Source organism: Calonectris borealis, chromosome 2 (genome assembly GCF_964195595.1).
Source record: "Calonectris borealis chromosome 2, bCalBor7.hap1.2, whole genome shotgun sequence".
NCBI classification, from domain to species: domain Eukaryota; kingdom Metazoa; phylum Chordata; class Aves; order Procellariiformes; family Procellariidae; genus Calonectris; species Calonectris borealis.
In genome coordinates this window covers 13,066,247-13,089,493 of record NC_134313.1, presented here as the reverse complement: position 1 = coordinate 13,089,493, position 23,247 = coordinate 13,066,247, and the positions used below count along the sequence as shown (strand labels likewise).

Here is a 23,247-nt window from a genome sequence, read left to right as displayed (position 1 = left end):
CTCTGATACCACACGCTGCTATATAGCTAGCATTATTAGAGAATTAGCAATATAACTTGACAGAGTCCCCCATCCAAATGTTTTTCAGATGATCAGACCCACAGAAATAAAACCTTTTGGCGATAAATCCATCAGAACTACTTTCCCCATGTTTTTCCTTGTCAGGCTGAAATCAAAAGCATTGAACTGAGGGAACTGAACTGAACTCAGGGAAAAAGGGAGACTAAACTTTGGGTTGATATGCATCTAAACAGAGAGAAAGCAAAGAAGGAAGCAAAAGCTGAAATGAGCTGGTCGGGAATTAATCTGTGTATTGAGTCACCACAAAACACGCAGTATTTCACATTCAGGGCTTTTCCTACCTCAAAAGCTACAACTTGAGGAAAATACAGCAAAGTACAGGTTATCTGACTCATAGGCAGAGCTCCAGTTATGCCCTCTCTTTGAGCTCCAAATGGGAATGTGAAGATAAACATCGTTACCGTTGCAGAATTAGAAGGAAGTAAATGACATAGAAAGAAAGATGCACCAAAAGGGAAAAGTCAGTGTTTGGGAACAGCAGCAATGGCACACAAGGTAGAGAAAGATATCAGCTGGAACAAGGACTGGATTTGATGGAAATAAGCTCTTCGTACTTGAACACTTGGTGTCTGCAAAGGTAATCATCTCCTTTTGCATGTGTGTGGACATGTATGTGGACATGTAAACACTTTTTCTTCTTTCAAAGCTAATGCTGATGCAAACAGATTAGAGTAGCCAGAGAGCGCTTCTGCTGACTGATAAAACGCTTTCATCAGCTAGATCAGCGGGTCTTAAAAACAGCAGACCACTTTCTGTAAAACTATAAGCAATTACAAATAAAATGCAGCACCCAGCTTCACAACACTTCAGTCATCTTACAAGGTACTAACACTGTCCCTCCGAAACAGGCACCTGCTTCAGTATTTTCATATACAGTTCCCAGAAGAAGCATTTGGCTCATGCAATCATAAACCAGCCTTACGATTTAAAAAACCCTCCCTGTCTGTGTCATGGAAAGTGCTACACAAGTCTTGTATACCCCCAGAAGTTGAACATGAACTTTGCTGACTTTGGTTAACCTGTTAGCTGAGAACCCTCTAAACAGTGTGAAGCATAGCCACGTGTTTGATTAGACAATCGAATACATGATTTTATAAACTGGATAAGTAACAGGCAAAATTTAACAAAGAATTGTTCCAAGTTAGATAACTCCTCAAAGGGAAAACTGGGAGCCCATTAAGATCCCCACATCCCCACAGAGAAGAAAAACACTAAGTTTGTTTGGTTTTGTTTTCTGAATATGGTTGTTTATACTAACAGCAAAATATATTTTTATGAAATCGTGCCCTAATAAATCATAGGGAGTTCTGCCATGATCTTCAATGGGCCCTGGCTTTTATCCCTGTTCACAGCAAACTAGAAGGATTTGTATTTGTTAAAGGACCAATGTGCAACCAGAGATGCTCTAAGGCAATAGACTACTTATATGTAAATATTCGAATGGGCACAAGTGGAAGTTCGGTTGGGAGGCAGATCAGAACCACCAACTAGCTTGGAATTTTGATTCTTTGCCCAGAACATCACTTTCTAAAAATAAAACCAAAATTCCCTTCTATCCTTTCAGTCAGGGAAGGCGGAAAGACAGAACAGAGGAGCTATACAAATTTGGCAGGCCTGGATTTACAGAGCTCTTTTGAAAAGGATGTGTTCGAAGAGATAAGAGACAAGACACGACGCTTGCTGGACATGGTCCAAATAATACAGCAGAAAGTGCAAAATACCCTTTAAAAACCCACACAAGCCATTTTTGTAAGACAGTACGAGACTTTCAGTCATTCTGGTATCTGAATGCAAGTTCTATAAGCCTGCCAGCACAGCCAGAAGACAAGTCTCAAGGATTTTAGTAGGGTTTACTCTGTTTTCCCTTTCAGGGAGGGAGAAGAAACAGAAGAGAGCATGCTCGAGGGAAAGACATGTTAGAAATCCAAGTTAAGTTCTGCCTTGGGTCTCATCCTTAGTTTATTCCACTTTCTGGAGTGTTTATTATTTTACGTGAATAGATTACCGATAATTTACAGAAGGTATGCATATAATGAGGAACTTCTTATCAGAATGTAAATATTAGCTTCAAAAAGGAAAAAAATACTGTTCCCTCTTGTCATTCTATGGTTTGATACTTGCTCCAGCAGCTGCTACTACTCCTGTTAGCCAGAAATGGAGGGAAACTGAAGTCTGGCTGAGCCTGCACACTGCTAATGGAAATGCACACTCTCCATGTTAGCAATATTACTTTCTTACTCTCCAAGTCAAACGCCAAGGACACACTAGGACTTTAAAAAAAAAGTTACAAAACCTCTAAGGTTAGAAGTGACGAAAAACCACTCACTCAGCAGTGATCCGTGCACTTTGGATTTGCTTTTCAGCAACAGAGCCTGGGGACACAGTGATCATGGGGATGCCCTACCACTGCAGGGACATCTGCACACGATGTCTTGGTCACTGGGCATCCAACATCAGAGAGAAGCAGCCTTTTGTTTCCTTCCAACTCAGCAGCCTGGAAAGATTGCCAGCTGCACTATTTTGGCCTCCGTACTCACCAACAAGCTTAGACCGTTACCCAGAGAAGCCCACAGCCCAGGAAAATTAATTTTGACCAGTAACGTCAGACTTAAAGAAGAGGAAGGACAAGCAAAGACTTTCCTCAAAGATGTAAGTACAGGCTACTATCATCATTATCTGCAGACCTCAAAGGCCACAGCAGCAGCTGGTATCAGCTCTATCTTCAGCAACCCTACACTTACTTATACCAGCTGAATATCAAGCCTTTTACATTTACTTAAGGTACAGAAACACCAGTGAATACAGATTTCAGTAAATCTTGCTTTCTAAAATATTATTCATCAACATATAATTCAAATGGTAATTAAGAAGCGTTCACATGATTGATGACACATTTAAATTACAGGTTTCCAGCATTTTTTTTTCAGTGAAGAAAAGACGACTTCCTTTTTCACGTGCCGCTTTTTCAAAGTGCAAGTCCATCTAACAGATGTCTCACAGATCTGCTTGTCAATGTAACAAGTTAGACTTTTTTTTATTACGACAAATGGTATAAACCACACAGCATTCTGTTAAACTCAATATTGACACATCTGCTTACCACGTGTATTAGTAGCCATGTCAGCCACTTTCTGAAAGGCATCCAAAAAGGCAGCAGCTGCTACTACTGTAGTCCTGAAATGCATACAGATAACAAAACATTAGCAGTGTCTCATTGCTGCCTATTTAATTATTGCCAAAAACATTTAGGTTTATAAAGAATACCACTGTAAACTTGCAGAGGCCACAAAAAATATCCTCTTTCATATCTGAATTTAGCCTTTTCCCTCCTTCATTTCTTAATCTCTTCCTTGCTTTGTGTTAGCACTATGGACTTGGAGGCAGCCAGGCTAATTCCGTGCTGTGAATTGCACAGGACAGGTGCTATTTCAAAAGAACACAGCCATCCCCCTTCTAGCCGATTTCCACTGATGAACTAATATTAAGCAGTCAAACAGGAAAACAAATCTCACACACATTATACTACACCCATTAGTGTACAAATTACAGCCACTGCTATTTCCAGGGAACATGCATATTTTAAGAATAAGCTTGCAGGACGTTCCTTTTATCTAGGATCCTGGCCAAACACTTTAATGAATTTCTCATCTGAGGAGCATGAGCATCCCTTGAAACAGAAAATAGCAACTTCTTGGAGATCAGACTGGTCTGGAGTTCTTGGGCAAATGGGAAAGAGGGAAAAAAAAATCTCAAAAACCTCCCGAAAACACTCCCCAAAACCAAAACAAATGAAAACCCTTTCTGATCCAGTGCTCCTCCAAGCAGGTCCCTTCCTGAGAGGTACACCAGCAATCTCGGAGATTCCACAATCCCCATCTCCATCCAGGTTTGGAAAGTACGTATACACAACATGTCTCTTCAAGTGGACAGCAAACGTGAGTTACAATTTTCCAAACACGTTTGTTCTACATAAGCAGGCCCTAGAGCCCTAAACACCTGAGGTTGGGACCAGATTTCTGATGGGTTTATAGTCTGGTTGACCCAATTTAAGTGAAAGTAGGCCAGGGCTCTATAGGTAAAGTGCAGCTGTGCCCTCTCCACAGTTACCTCATGGTTCTGTTTCTGCACATCTTTTCTACCACAGTTACCTCATGGTTCTGTTTCTGCTCATCTTTTCTACCAATAACTCTGATTTCGTCTCCTGACGGTAACAGTCAGCCTCTCCAAGCAAAATCCTGAAGGAGGACCATCAACTTCACTTTGTTTCAAGACCTCCTTGCTACCCTCCAAAAACCCAGGAGACCTGCAGGAAAGCTGATCCTCGGCCAAAAAGACCACAGGACTGCTTAATTAGGTCAGATTTTATGCAAGTCTCACTCCAAATATGCTCAAGATACAGGAGACATAACTGGCAGCGTAATAAATGACCTAGTGACAGCACAAAAGATTTGAACACAAAAAAAAACAGGCGTGAGAGGACCAACCAAATGCATAAGGACTCTCCACATGCCCGGGAGATTAAAGGGAAGGCAAAAAACTCCCCCCGACAGCTAGCTAGCCCTGGAACTAGATAACCTTTTCTGGGATTTTCCTTAACAGTGTTTGTGTTCTTAATCTTCCAAACTTGTGGGTCATGCTGTTATTCGTGTACCATGTTGTTAATTATTAATTATATTGCTAATAACAAAGTTCCATTTCTCCAGTAACAAGATCCAGGAAGACCTGGCTCCAGCTCAGATGACATCTGCTCTCCTTTATCAGAGCACACAAAAATGAACCAGAGGCAAATGGCTCACATTTGCTAGAAACGGACAGCAAATCCTCAAACACAGGCTTTCAGGCTGCCTGCTTGCATGTTCCTGTAGCTAGAAAAGCACTACATTGATTGAATGCAACACCACAGGACTGGGAAATAAACAAAACTATTCCTCATGCCTTCCCAGAAGGCCTGTGTATAAAGAGTAGAAAGGGCTAGGAAAGTTCTCCATTTCTCTTCTTTCACTACTTCCTCTGCTTCTTCCACACTCAATGTGATGTGATGTGATTGCTAGAAAAGGAAAAACCACGTGCAAGTGTGATATTTTAGGCACAGCGTGGCAGAACAGCATATTCCAGTTGTTTAGGGCAAATGAGCCTAAACCCTAGCTTCTTCAGGAACGGTTCACAATGCAATGCAGAACTGCAAAATAGACTGCCAATAACCATACCTGTTACCACTGCTGCTGTGAAAAAAATACTGATGCTCTGGAGAGCACAGCAGAGACCATGGTTTGGGGAGAGTTGTGAAGAAATGGAGCTTGGATTCATATTAGCAGAAACAAATTTTACAAGTGAATGAATTCTAGAGATAGCATAACTGGTCTGAGTGTGATACATATGGCACTTATTAAGTAATCCAGAATGCCATTTGCAAAATATACCCCAATAAAGTAAGTTTTAATCATCACCGATAAACAATCCAGCATAGGAATTCCCTTCGTTTTTAAGGCAGAAGAAAGTACTGTTAAAATTACCACAGACTCTTTAATATTTTGAGCCCTCTTCTAATATAAACCTGCTGTATTCTACACTAATAAGAAGGACAACATAGGGCTAACTCCAAATGTGTGTTCACTAAACAACAATAAACTATCTTTCCAATTTTCCATCAGAAGCCATGAAATTTAGCTCATTTTATGTTTATTATGTACAGCTGGTGGTAGATTATGTATTTTCCTAAATACATTAAAACAGCAGCAGTAGTATGTGAAAAATTACATACATGGGTGTTGACTATGAAATATGCACAATTTTACTAGGACATGCTTAGCAAACTATCCTGGCAGAAGCTGCATTTAATCTTAATGTTTGCACATACAAGGAATTGTAGGGGATCTTGACTGTGTAACACAGTCAAACTTACCGAAGCTGAGACTGCAGTTTCCCAGCTTTATTTATAAAATCTTCCCACACTGGGTAACTTCCCTGCAAGAAAAACAAAACACAATAATATATACTTAGTTTGAGCATTCTGGTTTTGATACTCCAGAAATGAAACTAGAAGGAAAGCAATAACTAATACTTTACTAAATCCTAATCCATTAACACCAAAATATATTTTCCCAGCAAGTTCTCTCTCACATCCTTAGACACCAGCCCCAAGCAGATGGGACATCAACTGCTTCTGATGAAACAGTAGGTCCTCTGAGGAGGCTTTACAGATTTTCCAAATAGAAACACTGGGGGAGAAAAGGGATTTCAACTTAAGCAGAGAAAAGAAATGCCTTCGGATGGATACAGCAAAACCAAACCTATTAGAAGTGGGATGCTAGGATATTGCAACAACATGTACGGAGAAGCTCCCAAAACCAAAGGCAGGATCCCAGTTGTTCTTCCCTACAAATGGATTCTCTGTCATTACCAGGTTCCCATCCTCTTTTTCTTTTTTTTTTTAAAAAAAAAAAGAAAAAAAATTTAAAAGCCTTTACAATAATTGTCTGAGTTGACCAAGAGACCACCTCAAACACTGTCTCAAGGTAACTCAGCAATCGGGCACAGCGGCCATAAGACAACAATCTCTCCCAACAGCTGCCCTATAACTGCAAGACCTGCTTCCAAAACAGTCGCGAATGACCTTGAAGCAGATTGCTGAACTGAAGCAGATAAAGCAGCATGGCATTGAGCGTATGCAAAGTTTTTTAGAAGGTTTAATTCTTCTTGACTTCAAGTTCCTGTAAACTTTTTCCCCATTTTTAAAAATTGTGTTAAAAGCCCAGGTTTTCATTTAGAATATGGACACCAAGTGTTCTTACAAGTTCTGATTTTTATTTTCCAAAGTTAAAAAAAAAGTCCTGATTTTTATGGTTAAAAAAAAAAAACATCCTTTTTAGACCAAAAAAAAGGGTAAATTGCTCTCTGCAGAGCAAGTGCAAATTTTCTGTTAACAGCAAAAACCACGGTAGAAAGAAACCTCAAAATTTCCCTTTGATTGGAGTCTGGAGAGTAAAATAAAATATCCCTGCTTCCTTTAATAAAGGTATAAGACTTGCTGTTACCAGAGCGACGACACAATAAAACCCAGATAAGGTAGATCCTCAAGGCTAACATTACCCCAGCTCTGCCTGGAAGAGGTTGCAAGCAAGCGCAGTTGCTTGTAGCAAACTCGATCCACCCTGATAAACTGGTCCACTTTTTGTAAGTAAAACAAGATCCATTGCCCACACTGCCATGAGAGGCCACAACTTGTTCGGGACAAAGACAGTCCCTTCCCCAAAAGCTGACAGCCGAATTCCAGCTCCTCAGTACACCCCGGCAAGGCAGCTCCCAGACATTCATGCACGACAGGGGAATCCACTGGAATTAGACCTGGAGTTAAAACCAAAAGCAAATCCCAAACCTCCCTCTTCAAGTCCGGCCTTGGTCACAATTTTATGTTCTCTGCTTATCATATTTTGAGAAATACGATATTTTTGCAGAGATATTGTGTGTGCATCTCCAACACAGTCACTGCACAGCAGGACTTGGGCAGTACCATGATACACCCAGATGCAGAAGCTGCTGCCGTAAGGCCACTGTCAAGGGTACTAACTGGCGCTCTACATATTTTTCAGCAAGGGTTGTGGGTTTTTTGCTAGAAGAAAAAAGAAAAGGAAAATACCAAAAAACCCCAATGTAAAACAGGTGTTCATAAAACCTTATTATGGTTTTATGGGAGCCAGTGAGAAATGAAGGAGACAGAGAAAATAAAGTGCTTTGTGCTAAGCAAAAACTGTCAGACATCTAAAAAATGAAAGAAACCCACCAATTATTTGAAAGAGGAAAAAAAAAAGCCATTTCCTTAAACCTATTAGTCTTAGTGAAATCCCCTACTCTGAACCCCGTCTCTCAATGTTTGTCTGCGTGCTGTATATGCATTATGCATGTGTACGCCAGGAGCCCTGAAAGCCTCGACAATTAACAGCAGGGCCTAAGGCTTTACTGGGTTCTCGAGCAAAACGCAAGCCGGCAAGCAGAGGATACCAAAGCAGTCTGATTATGTTTCCATCTCGGTAGTGTATTATCCAGCTAAACGTGCCTGATGGCATGCAGGAGATTGACACCAGCCTTGCGTTTAGCTGCTTCACAGGGAAGCTTAAGACACTCCTATCAAAACACAGCTCAGGAAGAAAGTGCCTTTTTTTTTTTTTGTGGCCAGCCTGACCACAAAGCAAGCAAAATTGGAATAGTCACGAAGCATTTTCAAGACTACTGATTCTTTGTCTTTAAAAATGTTGTTCTCTTCAAGCCAAGCCTACTTAAATAAGCTGTAACAGCTCACTTAAATTGTTTGCTATATTTGTTTGGTTGAAATCAATGCAACCTTTTCACCTGGGCACTCCTACACTGGCCAAGAGCACATGATCTCATTTTGAACATTAGAAAAATGCAGCTTTTTTTTTTTTTCCTTCAAAGTGTCACTGAATTAGTAACTTGGGTGGTGGGTTTGGGGCATTATTTTTGTTTTGGTTTGGGTTTTTTTTGCAATTGTTAACGAAAACCTTTCAGCAGTTTTGCACCAGTGACATGAATTCCTGCATTATATGCTTAGCTTGCGGTATCTTGATCTGTTTTCTGCAACTCTGAATTCTCTCAAATAAACTCAGCTGAAAATTAAGAGGAATTTATTTTATCTGTGTTCCAATAGAATTTGCTTTCATATTTTCCTGCTGAAGCCATGTCCGCAAGCTCATCTCTCTCTCGGTAACACACAACTCAAGTCTTGCACATAAACTGCTGTCCCTTTGAGCTTTTCCAAAAAACACTTCCACCATCACATCCTTGCTGAAACCAAAACCCCATTGATTCCCACCTACAGCAGAAGTGCACAATGCCCACCACCTCACAGGCCCTAATAACAGGGGTTTATCCCACCTCCAGCACCTGGGAAGCAAGGAAGCCATTTAGCAATGCTTGTGGGACAAACCAAGGAGACAACACAGGAGTCAGACTAGTGCTGTAAATACTGCAAGGCTCCAGTACCCTGGGGAGCAGCTCCTTCTCCGAGACCTCTTCGCGTGCCACCTCGAGCATGGCAGCCCCGCTGCCGCTCCGCATCTCACCTCCACGTTTGCAATAATAGTTCTTGCTTTCGTCAAAGCGCATGTCAAGAGAAATGTTAATGGTGGTGAAAACCACATGCTAGAAGAGCCATAAAACTTCATCCTGGATTCGACATGTATTACTTTCTCAATTTAAACACAAAGAAACAGCAGGTGGAATTCGATGTCTTTGTCTAAGAAGTGCTTTTGCGATGTAAAGCCACTTTCTAAGAGTAATAACACTGTATTTTTAAATGCTGTCTCTACCAGCGCTTCCTCTGTGCCCCCTTCAATTTCCGATTTCAACCGGCTGATAAAGGAAATCAATTTTCCCCCCTTTAAATGTCAGGGTTACTCAGGCCCTGGCGTTATCTGTGAAAGCAGCAGGTCTCCACCTCCAGCCCCGCTCGGAGACGAGCTACAGGAATCTGGGTCACAAATCCTCTTTTTAGCTCCTCACAGGTTAAAATAGAAATCGGCTACAGTGCAGGTTTGTTTAAATGGTTTTCTTGAAAATCGTTAATGGTTTAATCCAGGGACTGTTTCCCCCAAAATAACTTTGTGCCCAGTTATTTCTTCACCATCAGATGAAGAAATTTGATGCGTCTTCCGTGAAATGGGTGTTTCACCATTACCGTACGGCACTCCATGGCGCCAAGTCCCCTCAAGCTGCTCAGCATGGCCCAGCCCTCGGCTGCTCACCGGCCTGCCTGCCCACCCATCGAGACGTGTCACAGGTAAGCCATAACATGCCATTATCCTACCCTATTGCTTAATTAGTCGGTTTATAGGTGATTAGTCACCTGATCCCAGGGCCCAGCTCCAGCTAATCTACGCTGAACGCAGGCAGGGAACTGCCTTTCCGCCTCAGGGCTGAAAAACAAAATGGTGCCTCGTGCCTGTCACCAACGTAGCCAGTCCACAATTAGGGACATGAAACAACTTTCCCTCAGGGACAGGCAGCACAACAAGTGTTTGAAAGGCACCAGGCTGAGCTGGCAAAGCACTTGCAAGTGCCAGACACCAACACCCAGACCCGCCAGCATCCAGCCAGACAGCGTCCTCCATAGTGGCAGCTCCTGGGGACGGGTCCTCCCTGCCTGCCACTGGGACACCATCTTCATTCAGTGAAATCGCATCCGACATCCAGACCCATGGACGCAGACGGACGTTTTCATTTTTGTCTGTCTTCCTCACCATTCAAATCTATTTTAATTGGCAAGAAATTTTATCTTCCCCAGTCAAGTCTGGTTTGTTCAAGTAACTGGTAAGTGATTTCCTTGTCTTCGTCTCAACCCATAAGCTTTTTCATCTTATTTTCTCGCCCATCCTGCTAAGGAGGAGGAGTGAGAGAGCAGCTGGGTGGGCGCCTGGCAGCTGGTCAAGGTCAGCCCACCACACCAGGGAAGAGCAGGCAATGCTCACTAACAGGCAGCTTTGGAAGGAGCATTTAAACCCTAGATTGATAAAGAACCTTCTTTTTTTGTGAACTAGCACAGCCACCCTACACAAACACAACTCTACACGAGATTTATTGAAGTTTGTTTTTCCTTTCCTTTCAGGCCAGCAATCCTGCAGTAGGAGTGAGAAGAGACCCAGACGAGAAACTCACGAGATTTCTCAATAAAGGAACGGTAGACTTGCAGCAAAGGATCATATTTACTGAAATTGTTATTGATTACATCTAATGGCAAGAATAGGAACCCAGATTGTTGTATTTATTTAAGATTACAACTTGAGTATCAGCAGTCTTGACAGTTTAAAACTGTTCTGTCACTCCTTCTGCTAAGAAGTTATGATTCTTCTTTTTCCATTAAGAGAAAAAGACACGTCCTTTAATAATTTATTTCCATGCACCCCAACTTCCACAGACGAGATGCATCATATCTTCTAAAAACCCTTGACAGCGTTCTTTTAAGTGCTTTCATTTATCAGAAAAGCTTTTCAGCCCTATTATCAGCTCTTGCTGGGACACCGAGTACAAAGGCAGCAGAAACAGTTTGGTATCTTGTTCACAGCAACAACCCATGTAAACTTTCGGGTCAGGGGGAAAGAGACACAGAGCTGCTCTACAGTAAAGCAAATTCAGAATCTAATTTTGGCTGTTCCAGCTGAAGAGGTAGGAGAAAAGGGGACCAGGTGGGCAGTGCCTTGGTTTTATCTCACCAGGTATCAAAGCAAGAGCTGTATGCCTTCCAGAAGAGCACTGAACAATGACTGCAGACTTCAATAAAATGGAAGAAAACACTGCACAGGCTACAGGAGTTAGATCTTCTATACCTCAGTGTAGTCGATCAGGTATGACCAGCTAAAAAGCTGAGTCCCAAACACACATCACTGTTATCGAGCTTCACGCCCTAGTAAAACATCCAAATGCCATACATCTATCTTTGGAAGAAGAATTGTAACTTTGCTCCTGCACGTGTCCTCCTATCCCTCCAAAGTAATGCTGAAAATAAAAGATTTTTTATATAGTTTTATCAGATATCAGAATCACAAGGATTATTATGAATGTTTCATTTCTGTGGCATTCACTACACTACCTCCAAGTAGCAAAGAGACTTTACTGTGCTAAACACCACACAAAGTCACAGATGTTACACACAAAGAATGGCCTGGATAAGCAAGTAGAGACTATCACTTTTCCAAGGGGCCTTCAACAGGCAAAAACAGGAAAAAGTGGAGGGGAAGGGACAGGAAAACGACGACAGCCTGAAAAAAAAGGGTTCCGGCCACAGATGTCTCAACACATGGGAAGATGCAAGGGTTGACAATCAGTTTCCCTTCCCAGCTAACATCTGGCACTAGAAGTTTTTTCTCTTTTCTAAAAGAATCAGTAGTCAAGTGGGGAAAAGGGCACTTGGCCAGCCACTACTCCAAGAGTTACAAGGCGCCACCAAACACGAATACGTTCCTCTGTGCAATCCACAGATTTAGCCAAGTCCATGACTCGTGAATAGGATAGCCTAGTCCTTTAATAAGCCACAAAAAGTTCTGCAACACACAGATGAGCAGAGAATGAACCTAATCTTACACAAAGTTCATAATTCCTCTTCTCCATCCAGAAAGTTCTGCTTCTTGGCTTTGCATCTTTCTAGGTTGAAAAATAAACAATTCAAGGCCCTGTCTCATGAAGCTGTTTAAACTGCATCTATTTCCCAGTCACTCACCAGAATAATCAATCTTTCAACAGACTGAAAGATAAATTTTGCAGGCAAGAAAGACTTCACTCTTTATGAAGATGCAGAGGTGTACACAACACCTATTTCATGACTTCTGTGGTTTCAATTACTCATTTCAAATATACAGAATCATAGCATGATTTGGGTTGGAAGGGACCTTTAAAGATCATCTAGTCCAACTCCCCTGCCATGGGCAGGAACATCTTGCACTTAGATCACGTTGCTCTAAACCCTGTCCAATACTTCCAATCATGGAGCATCCACAACTCTTCTGGGCAACCTGTTTCACTGCCTTACTACCCCCATCGTAAAAAAAAAATTCTTCCTTATATCCAATCTAAAACTACCCTCTATATCTACCCCCTATTTCTTCAATCCAAACCCAGAACTGAATCAACAAAGTCCCAATACTAATTTCAAGAGCATCCCATAGACTGATGTTGTCCATCAACTGTTTTCCAGTGATGCAGGACAAGAAACAATGAGTTTTACTTGCAGCAGAGAAGTTTCAGGTTAGACAATCCATCCAACTATAAGACCAGTTAACAGGCAACTCTGAAAGGTCAGGGAGCTTCCTTTCACTGGAACTTTTTAAGGAAGAGTTACACATTTATATAGAGGTCTTCCAGGAAAGTGTAATACTCCCACAAAGCAAGGAAAGGGGCTACCTGATTGCAAAGTCCTTTCTGTCTTTCTAAGCTAAAGGTATTGCCAGGCACAGGGGAAGTTCGAGCTTAGCTCCAGCAGCAAAAGGGACTCTCAACTCATGGAGAACACTTACTAGGCGAGGAATGAAAAGTCATCAACAGCTAAAGACAAGACAGGAACTTGACAGGATTTCACAGCCAGAGCTGAACGCACGCGTTATTGAATGGAGGAGGAGACAGGTACAAACTCAGGGTTTGAGAGATTTTAGTGCATGCAAGTGAAAGTAAAAGCATGTCAAAGATCAGATTAAGATGTCATTTAACCTGTAACTACCCTTCAGGAAAGAAAGCAGGGGTAATTAAAATCAAAGTCTTGTATCCATACATCTATTTCCATTATTTCTGCCACTTGTTTAGGGAACGGCAGGGTTAGAAGTGAGTTTCCCTCAGCACGCACAGTATAAATAGGCATGCCAAGCTTTGCTTTCACAAAGTGATACGTTATCACAACATTGCAAATGATGCAACAAAACACTACTGAAGACATCTCATACGCTATTAAAAAAATCTGTCAACCAGATATTTCTTCTATGCATCACAGAACCACTCATTTAGTATTTTCAGAACTGTTTGGTTTTCAGTCTAAACAGAGCATTAGGACATTGAGAAAAACAGACAATGGTATGATATCTTGAGGAAGTCAAGACTAAAATCCAATCGGGAGAGTCCAGAAAAGGGTAATCATGCCACTGGGGAAAAAACACACACATATCAGTTATTTCTACATTCCCAAAGCCACCTGAAGAACTCTAAAGAATGCCCAGTTCCCTCAGCACTGAACCGCAGCACTTCTTCGAGAGAACACAGGTATTTGTTAGACCTCACTAACCATTTAAAGGGGGAGGGAACCTAAGTCTGGTACCATTCTTTTGTTAGAGCTCTAGAGTCTTTAATTTGTATTATAATAAAGCCTGCACTGCGCTAGCCCATATTTAAACATCCCCAGTGGAGGATACCAGTTGCCCCATGGTTGTGACTTCAGTTTGTAGTACAGCAAGGACCTGTGAAAACTCATCCCTCTTGGTTGCTGCATGGCATCCTGGCTTACAACCCAACTCGTGGGCCTCCTTGCTACATCAGTAAGGATCACGTCAAATCTGCACCATCTGCAGCCCAGTTTCATAGTTTGTAAGATGAAGAAACTCGGCTCCAAAGCAGCCACTTCGTGGTTTAAATCCAAGATTGGAAAATTAGCAAACAAAAGTCATACTCATACTGTGAGAAGATACATCATGCATGAACATACAGTCCCTCTCTCTCTAAACACAGAAAGTTATTCACAAAAGGGGGGGAAACATCTAGCCGCAACTTCTAGAGACCTTTTATCCCATGTTACATTAAAAAAGCTGGACATTAAGTTGTCTTCCAGAGGAAGCATTTAGTTCCACATTCTTCCCTGCAGGTCTAAACAAGTTTGCAAGCCTGAATAGCAGACTTCTCCTTGGAGACTCATCAATACCGCCTTTCATCCACTCAATCATTAAGTGGTCACTGTGTGTACTCGGCAGCTATTTTCTAAACCCACAGTATTTCAGCTGGATCAAAATTAAGATAATTAAAATATCAGGAGGCACTCATTCAAGTTAATGCCTACACAGGACAGCCTCAAGCCAACAGCCCTGGGCTGGTAACGCCACCAACACCACTGAGATCTCATCACTTCTTCCCAAGCAAGGAGAAACCTTCATTTCTGAGCGTTCCTTGCTTGATCTCAACACAATCTCCATCACACAAGCAGTCAAAACAATCTCCAGGACCCAAGAAGTAGCAGTATCTGATGCCAAAGCGTCTGAGTTGACCACAGAAGTATGTCATCAGGAAAAAGGCAGCAGCCAGGTAGCAAATTTTTCAGTGCTTTATGAACTTTGGCTCTTGCCAGACAGTAAAGTACAACTACGCTTGTCACAGGCTACTTTTTCTCCATTTCACTCATGAAACAATCACTTTCAAGCTCCAAGTTAGACACTTGGTTTGCTCATGGACAATGAGCAACCATGAGGTTTGCTCACAGACAATTTTGTTAGGAGGCATCTCATCACAAATGAAGCTTTATTAACGAAAAATCCCAAATTAAGCCTCTATTAAGCCACTATACAAAGGGCTTCAGTGATACCACTAAGCACACATCTGACTTACGTGGCAAAAAAAAAAAAAATATCTCATGCTTGGTTGGGAAGCGTGGTGGCAGTTTATGTGGAAGGCAAAAATGGGAACAAAAGAATATGAACCTTTTTGTACCATGAACCAAATTTCTATAGTTACACACTCATTGCTAGTATTAAGCACACCAACAGAATCAGTGGTCACAAGTTCATTCCTGCACGTGTTCTTTTTAAAAATATCTAAGGTGATTTGTTAAATGCTGTTTGTACACCAGCTAGCATCCTAGAATTAAAGTGAACTACATAACGCTTATGGTTGTTGACCAGAAGACTGATAAATACAGAGCTCACACACAGCCTCACACGACAGATGGCCAAATTCGTCATGCCTATGGTTAAGATGCTCAGCCTTCTCCACTAAGAAACTGAGATGTCCCGTAATTTCAGTTACAGAAGAGGAGTTCAAGACACTTGTGTTGAGAGTTGATCAGTCATTTGTAGATGTCACCTCTTCTGCCTGCAAACACTGGGTTATCACAGGGGGGGAACTGCAATACATCTTAAGCAGTAACAACAAAGTGGTGTGTATGCGTGGATAGAAACATGTCTTATACTGGGAGCTTAAAAAACATCCCCTCATTAACTCCATGCTCTAGATGCACTCAATTCCTTCTTGTCCTAAGGGAAAGGAGTAGAAGTCACTGAACCTGCAGCCATAGCTTGCCTTTCTGTAAAATGGGAACCATTCTTTGGAGCTAAGTCACACACGGAGCACTTTGAAGATGAAAGCTGCTATGGTCTTAACCACAAAGCTACCAGACATTTTGTCTGCAATCCTTCGAAACACCTCAGCATTCGAGCTATCTCACAGCCAGCAGGAAGAAGTCAATCAACGTCCTTAAAAGTCAACATAGATGCCAGTGAACAGGGCAGTGCTGAGAACCTTACAGTATCAAGATAGACATGATTTTGAAATTGAAAACATACACTTGAAGAGGGAAATGCATTTCTGTATGTAGCCTAAAGAGGCTACTCTACTCTAAAGAGTAGCCTCTTTACTGTACTAACTCAAACCTCTCTGCACCCATCGTTGCATGCTCTGAAGTAGACCAAAAAACCTTTTCAGACACAGTTCCTATTCTGCTCTCTGCCATGTAACGCTTTCTGCTTATCTTCAAGACCACACTGTCTCCGCGTCGACCAGGAACCTTAAAAATGTTTTTCAGAAGCTGAAAACAGACAGGCTGTTAAGCAGAAGATGCTATTTACAGATTCACAGGAATACTCCATCAAGTGTAGCAATTTCTGTACTTTAAAAAAACATAGCAAAATAAAATTTGGATGTTTTAGGTATTTTATATCGAAGATTTTGGTACAGCTCCTGCACACTCAGAACTGAGGAAGGAAGCAGCAAACTCTCCTGAATATTACCCTGTTAGGTATTAACCAGCGCCAAGCCTGTAATTACACAGACTTCTTGTCCTCCAACATTTGTTCAGTCAATTGTGTTTCATGCAGCACTGCACAACTCCTTCCACACTTACAACCTCGCAAACCCTATTATGGAGCCCTTGGCGTCCTGCCAGATCCAAAAGGAGCACTCTTAAAGAAATTAAAAATCCTTGCCCAGGGTATGCCACAGAATAAGCCAGCCTCGTACGCGTTTATGTAGCAAATGCTTGGCAGTTGTATGAATTGTTAACACTCACACAAGAGTATTTGGATCAAAAAAGAATGTGTCCCTAAAAAATAAATGATTTGTGAGTAAGCATGTTCCCAGCTATGCCCTGTTGCATGAACCCCAGTATTTAAGCAGGCATGCAGTGGCTGTCTTCCGGCACAATCATTCAGCCTTCGCTGCACGTCAATCCTTCCCCCTCCAAGATGTTTACAGAAAGATACTGCAACGGCTTAGAAAAGGCAAGGAATTTCAGTGTACGCAAACCAACCATTTGGGCAAGCAGGTGGGAGTAAGAAATCAGTGCAGCCACCTAAGCACAAAATGCCTTGGTGGTAAAAGCTTTAAGAAAAAAAAAATGGGAAGAAAAGCTGCATAGAGCAGAAATGAACTCATTTCACACTTTTTGGGGAAGGGGAAGAAACGTCGATTCGCTAGGTTTGGAATAAATCAGTCGCCCTAAAGACTGTCATGCAAGAGATGCTCTTTCCTCTCCAAGCCTATACCTGTCTGTTGCACGTGAAACATTTCTTTTTCCTTACAATAGTTATCAATCTTACAGCTGGATTGAAACTAGACCTTAAAATCATTGAACTGAACATTCCTAATCTCCACAGAGATCCCAAGCTTCAAATAAAGCACAGCTGCAGAAGAGCTGTCGTATTATGACATGTCAGGGTAAAACAAATTTGCCCAGATTCTCTGATACATGTGGGCTGTCCCTTGGATTAACACAAATGCAGAGGACCTACAGCTGTACTTGCCATAGTAACTGTCTCAGCATTTCTATTTGTTCCAACAAATATTTTTTTCCACTCAGTTTGTATTATTTGTGTGAATTGCACAAGGCCGTTCCTCACAAGCAAATCACGCCTACTTAACAAATGGCTCTTAATCCTTGATGTGACCACCCCCCATCTTCCACAAAAAGCAAGGTTAAAATGCTGCTTCTCACCGGTCACTTCCTAACAGGAGATAAGAGGCTGCAAAAACATACATGTTTTTCACGCCCATTTGTTCATGTCTTTCTCTTCTGCTTTGACCAAGAGCTTTGCATGGCTGAAAGCAAAGCTGCACCACCCTCTCGTCCAAGAGTCCCAGCAGCAGCGATGGAGTGAAAGAAGGGTTCACCTCCTTTATAGTATTAGAGATTACTGCCAAAAGCAAAAGGTTGCTTTTATTGAGGTTTCAGCTAAACAACATACACTTAAAAGAAAAGAATTTCCAAAATTTTCTAAAATTTCACTCCTCCTTTGGGAACGTTGTTTTTCTTCATCGACAGGACGACGTTTGCAGTCCCCCTCATACCTGCACATCCCTCACATGCAGGGAGATGAGCAAGACCAATTGGTAATCTGCACCAGACCCATAAAAATTTAGTAAATCCTCCCACTTGGTATAAACAAAGTCACAGACAACCTGTGTTCGTCCAACTGCTCATTACTCATCCTCCCCCCATGCCCACCCCAACGGTGTCGGGTGCCGTACACATACAGCAAGCCCCTGCCCTGCCAAAACACCTGCTGGCAGAAGAGGCGAGACAAAGAACATGCAAAAAGGAAAAGAACCAGCATCAAGCAAGTGATGAACTACAAACACTTCTAACGTTTTCAGAGGTGTTTCCTTGTTTCCCTTTTTCCTTCAAGATAGCAGAGAACAATGTGATTAAAAGGAACATAAAATCAAGACTCGGAAAGAAAAGCAGCATTAAAGAGAATCTGCTGTGCATGAGACGACAAGATCTTTTGAAACCCATCCGCAACAGGCCCTCCCAAAAATTATCTGCACTGATTTGCTTTGCACTACAAGAAATATTGAAATTAACAGCACATTACAGCATCTCATTTCTCAATTGCCAGAAATGAGTTACAAACCATCCAGATCAAATACTCCCTTCCCACAGGGACCTACAGAAAATACGCCGCGTTCAAAGAGAAATGGCACAGCGTTCGAATGCAGCACACAAAACTGCTCCTCCGAGGGGACATACATGTTTTATTTTTGCTTTTATAAACTCTGATTGCTTTGACAAAGATCTTGCAAAAGAGTATAACAAATTATAAGTGCCACGTACTCAGAGATGTATCGTAGGAAACACCAGGGCTGTGACAATGGACCAAAACTTAAGGATGGGATGGGCAGACTTTTTCCCACCTTTATGATTCTTTAATCTGATCTTGAGATCTCAAAGCATCGTAGCCCAATTCTAGAGCACAACGGCCAAGTACAATTCCCATTGTGGACTTTCCACAAACAACCCTGTCACCATGTACGCCACATGCTACTCAACAAATGTGACCCTTGTTTTGCATGGAAGACATGGACTTCCCTTGTCAGGAGACTGAAGTTCCAGATGTACATTAAAGTGCTATATAAATGGGATATTTATTATCCAATGTTATATTTACCTCAATAATATCATTTCTCTAAATCTCTTAGCTTTATGCTGAATTATTTTGGAGCTTGTTTTGTTGAGTATTAACCACAAAATTATTTTTGGTAGAGGATGGACAGAAATTTGAGGTTTCTGGAGAAAATATTAAAGGCAGTTCAAGAGACCTCAGCCAGCAAGAGATAATCTTGCTATCAAAAATGTGATGTGTTAGTCACGCTGGCATATATTGCTCTCATTAAGTTTCAAAGTTACACAGTACAGAGACAAGTGGAAACAATCACATTACTCAGGATTATAATTCCAGTTTCTGTAACCTTGTCGAGATCAAGGAGAGCTCAAAATTAACAAGTAGTACACCTGAGCTAGTTCTGTGTTAGTGTGAACAAAGAGAAAAATCAGTCCACGCGTACTGTATCTTCATCACCTCGGCTGCAGCACCCATCTGCATCCACTGGCAAGACTTCAGAGTAATTTTAATACGCTGTTGATTAACCCTTCCATCTTTACAACTAAGTTTAGGGCACAGCAATACATATGATAAAAAGAACCTGCAAATTATTTAGTTAAAAAAAGGCGGATGCTGCAGCAAATCCTTCAGCTCTGCAGGGCATGTGGGGCCTTGATCACAGCCTGTGATGAGAAATAGGCACAGATAGTGCATTTGGATATGTGTGGGCAGACCCCTACGCAACATCTCCAAGATTCTGCCAGAAGCCTGCCCACACAGACCTGACTACATGAAACAGCACTTAAAATGCTAATTTTCACTTTACTACTGAAGGTATGATGAGTTGAAAGGTTCCGGTTAGCTGTCAAAAAAAAGCTACTTTTTCTTTGAAATTGTCACGATCCTTTGTCCAGAATTCACAAAGAATCCTAGCGCATCTCATCACCATGCAGCATTAGCTGCATCAAACTGAACTACAGGTAAAAATTATTTGTTCTACTTGTGTTAAATAAATGAGCAGATTTTTTAAACCGTAACAACCACCACATGGTGGTTGCTAAAGATCTGCTGTGATTCCTTCCAAACCTCCCCCCCCAGTAATTGCTAGTTCACAAAACAGGTTCCACTACTATGGAGGATTAAGAAAAAAATATTCACACCTGTGCCCATCTCCATAAGCTCATGTCAACATGTTTCTGATGAGCAGCATTCCCATGCAGGTAACAATGTGTAAGGGGAAAAAAAAAAAATCCACATAGCAAAGGCCCATTTGCTTAAGAGCAAGAAAAAAAATCAAATGCATCACTTTGGAAGGAAGCAGAGAATAAATATACCTGGTGTCCCTCTGTGCTGAAACCCAAAACCGCACTTCATCTGGAACAGAACATCTCCTGCGTGTTCCCTGCACAGCCCACTAGCACAATTCCAGGATTTGTGATTGTTTCCTGCTTTTTTTTTTTTTTTTGGGGGGGGGGAGGTGTTGTTTTATTTTAAAGCGCAGTCGTTATTAGAAATACAAGGGGGCCGAGAGCCTGAGGAACACCACCGCCAGGACTGCAGCATTGTCTTGACAGATACACACACACGCTCCCCCTCCTCTCCGCAAGCTGCTTGCTCTTGACAAGCCATGCTTTTAATTAAATGTCTCCTAAGATCTGTTGAAAAGAAAGCGCGTATGAACCCCTGCCAAAAAATAACTTCTACTGCAAACAGCTTCTCCACCACCCCCCCCCCCAAAAAAATACACTAGAAGCCATTCACCCCTGCCAGGCTCCCTCCTAGAGCAGACCCCGTCCTCCACTACTACTTGGCGGCTCTTCCTCCCGCAGCCCTCCCTGCTCATCAGCCCTGCACCGATTAAAACACCCAAAGAAATCCCGTGCCTCTGGCCGGGAGAAGTGCAGCGTGCACGGTCGCTGCTCGCTGCCTTTAAATTACGTTGGTTCCCCCATTATCTGACACATCCCTCAACATCTCCCGACAACTGCATCCTTCCCAGCCAGCCCTGGGAGGAAGACAAGCTGCCCTTGTCCAGGGGAACACTGCAGTATTCTGCAGTACGGCCGCACGCCGGAGCCAGGGCACCTCAAGCCCTGGGGTTTGGGGGAGGCATGACTGGCAGAACACAACAACGCTTTTACGCTGTTTATTTCCACGAGCAAAGGGCGGGAGGCAGCTGCTCGTCCAAAGAAAACCCTGCAGAAGTGCCCTTGGCTGCCAAGGATAGATTGGGAGCACCTGTCTCAAAGGGACCCTTTGGCAGAAGGGGTCGGCGCAGCCTGAGATGTCTGGTGGCTGGTAGAGAGGCGAGACCTGGCAACTTGAGACCTTTGCATTCATCCACAGAAAGAAGCAAATGCCACCTCCATGAGCATACACAGCATGAAAATAATACCACATAACCGACTGAGCAGCAATTTTAATCCAGGCACGCATCAACTTCTGAGCATCTCCAGGCTGAGATTTTTTTTTTTCCATTGCGCCCATCAGCATGGCACAGAAATCCCTACATTGCCCTTTCCAGCCCCACCCCACGGCTGACATGCACCGTGCCCATCTCCTCCACACGACGCTCCCGCCTCGCTGCATTTGTTCTGCTAGCGATCTGACAGCCCAAAAAAAAACGAAAAAAAGAAGGTGGAGGAGGAAAAAAAAAAAAAAGATTAAAAAGAGAGACAGGTTTGCAAAACGCTGACCCTGGTGCAAGATAACAGCTTGCATGTTTGAGCAGGAGAGACAGAGAAAGGAGGGAGGGAGGGAGAGGTGGTGTCCTGCAAGCAACTCGCAAGCCCCAAACCATGGGGGTGAAGCACTGACAAGGAGCCCCTTGCCAGGCTGCTTCCAGCGGCGGGGGACGCGCACCCGGCAGCCGGGGCAGGGCCCCCGCAGCAGCAGCCCAGGGCCGGGGTGGGGTGGGCGGTCACGCCACCGCCGCCGCCCCCCGCTGCAGCTGCATCTCATGGTGCAAAGTTTCGCCGGGCCAGGTGGGGAGAGGTTTGCTCTCACTGGGGTCCCTCCCAAAGCCCTTCAGTCTCTTACCTTCATGTCGCTTATGATGGTCTGGAAGAGCCCTCCGAGCGCACTACATTCCTTCTCTATCACAGCCTCCATTTTCCTCGCTCGAGCACACCGGAGGAGGCAGAAGCTGCTGCAATTTCACTACTAAGCTAAAGAAATATTAGACACCCGGGATTCCCACCTCATGCAAAAAAAAACCCCAAAAACCAAAAAAACAAGCGTGGGGGCAAACAAGCCGATGTCGGCAGCAAGGGAAAAAAAAAAAAAACACCACACCTGAGCCCCTGTCTGCCTACACCTCTAAAAATTTAAAAGTGGGGGGAAAAACAAAATCCAGCGCTACTGGCGCCTCTCCTACGCGCGCCTCCCCGCCCCGCTCAGGAGCGCCCGGGGATTCAGAGCCGAGCGGGCACTACCCTCCCACGCACGGGCAGCCGCAAAATCCATCTCTGCGCATAACGGCCCGAGCCCCGGCGGTGGCGGCGGCCCCGACCGGCCGCCCCGGCCCCCGCGCCCCCCGGCACGGCGGCGCGCTCAGGGCAGCGGGAGCCCGCAGCCCGCCAGCTCCGCGGCGCGGGGCAGATGCGCACGCACACACCAGGAAAATGAGGGAAAAAAAGCTCTATCCCTATAGAGACAGAAGAGCTGAGGCCGCGCCTCGGGGCGCAGCCCAGGGGGTCTCTGCCGGCCCCGACGCACCCGGCTGCAGCCGACGCACCCGACCCGCCGCCCGCCCCAAGAAACACCGACCGACCGACCGACCGACCGACCGCCGCGCCCCCGGCGGCGGCGCCCGGCCCCGCCCCCTGCCCGCCCCGCCCCGCCCCGCGCTGCGCCCGCCCGCGCGGAACGCCCCGCCCCGCCCCGTCCCGTCACCGCCGACGGGCGCCGGGGCGGCGGGTTCGCGCCCCGCTGCCGGCGCGCGCTGGCGGGGCGCGGGCGGAGGCTGCCGGGGGTCGCAGCCGATGGGGCCGTGCTCGGGGGGACCGGGGGCCTGGGGCTGCCCCGAGTGCGTAGCACTCGGCGGAGAAACTGCTCTTCTGGTGACATTCACCGAAATTGCCCAAATTTGGCCATTTCT

The 23,247-nt window shown here is 43.8% G+C and overlaps 1 protein-coding gene across 6 annotated transcripts in view; it reads right to left on the bottom strand.

Moving 5' to 3' along the window:
• The window catches only part of MTSS1 (MTSS I-BAR domain containing 1), a 128,659-nt gene extending 105,749 nt beyond the window's left edge, over positions 1-22,910 (bottom strand). For all 6 annotated transcript variants that reach the window (XM_075141174.1, XM_075141172.1, XM_075141169.1 and 3 more), the window contains exons 1-3: positions 22,188-22,910; positions 5,984-6,045; positions 3,182-3,255 (exon numbers count right to left, since the gene is read on the bottom strand). In XM_075141174.1, the coding sequence (XP_074997275.1) occupies positions 3,182-3,255; positions 5,984-6,045; positions 22,188-22,259 (208 nt within the window). In that variant the 5' untranslated portion in view covers positions 22,260-22,910. The remainder of the gene's footprint in view (positions 1-3,181; positions 3,256-5,983; positions 6,046-22,187) is intronic.
• Positions 22,911-23,247: the final 337 nt, after the last annotated feature.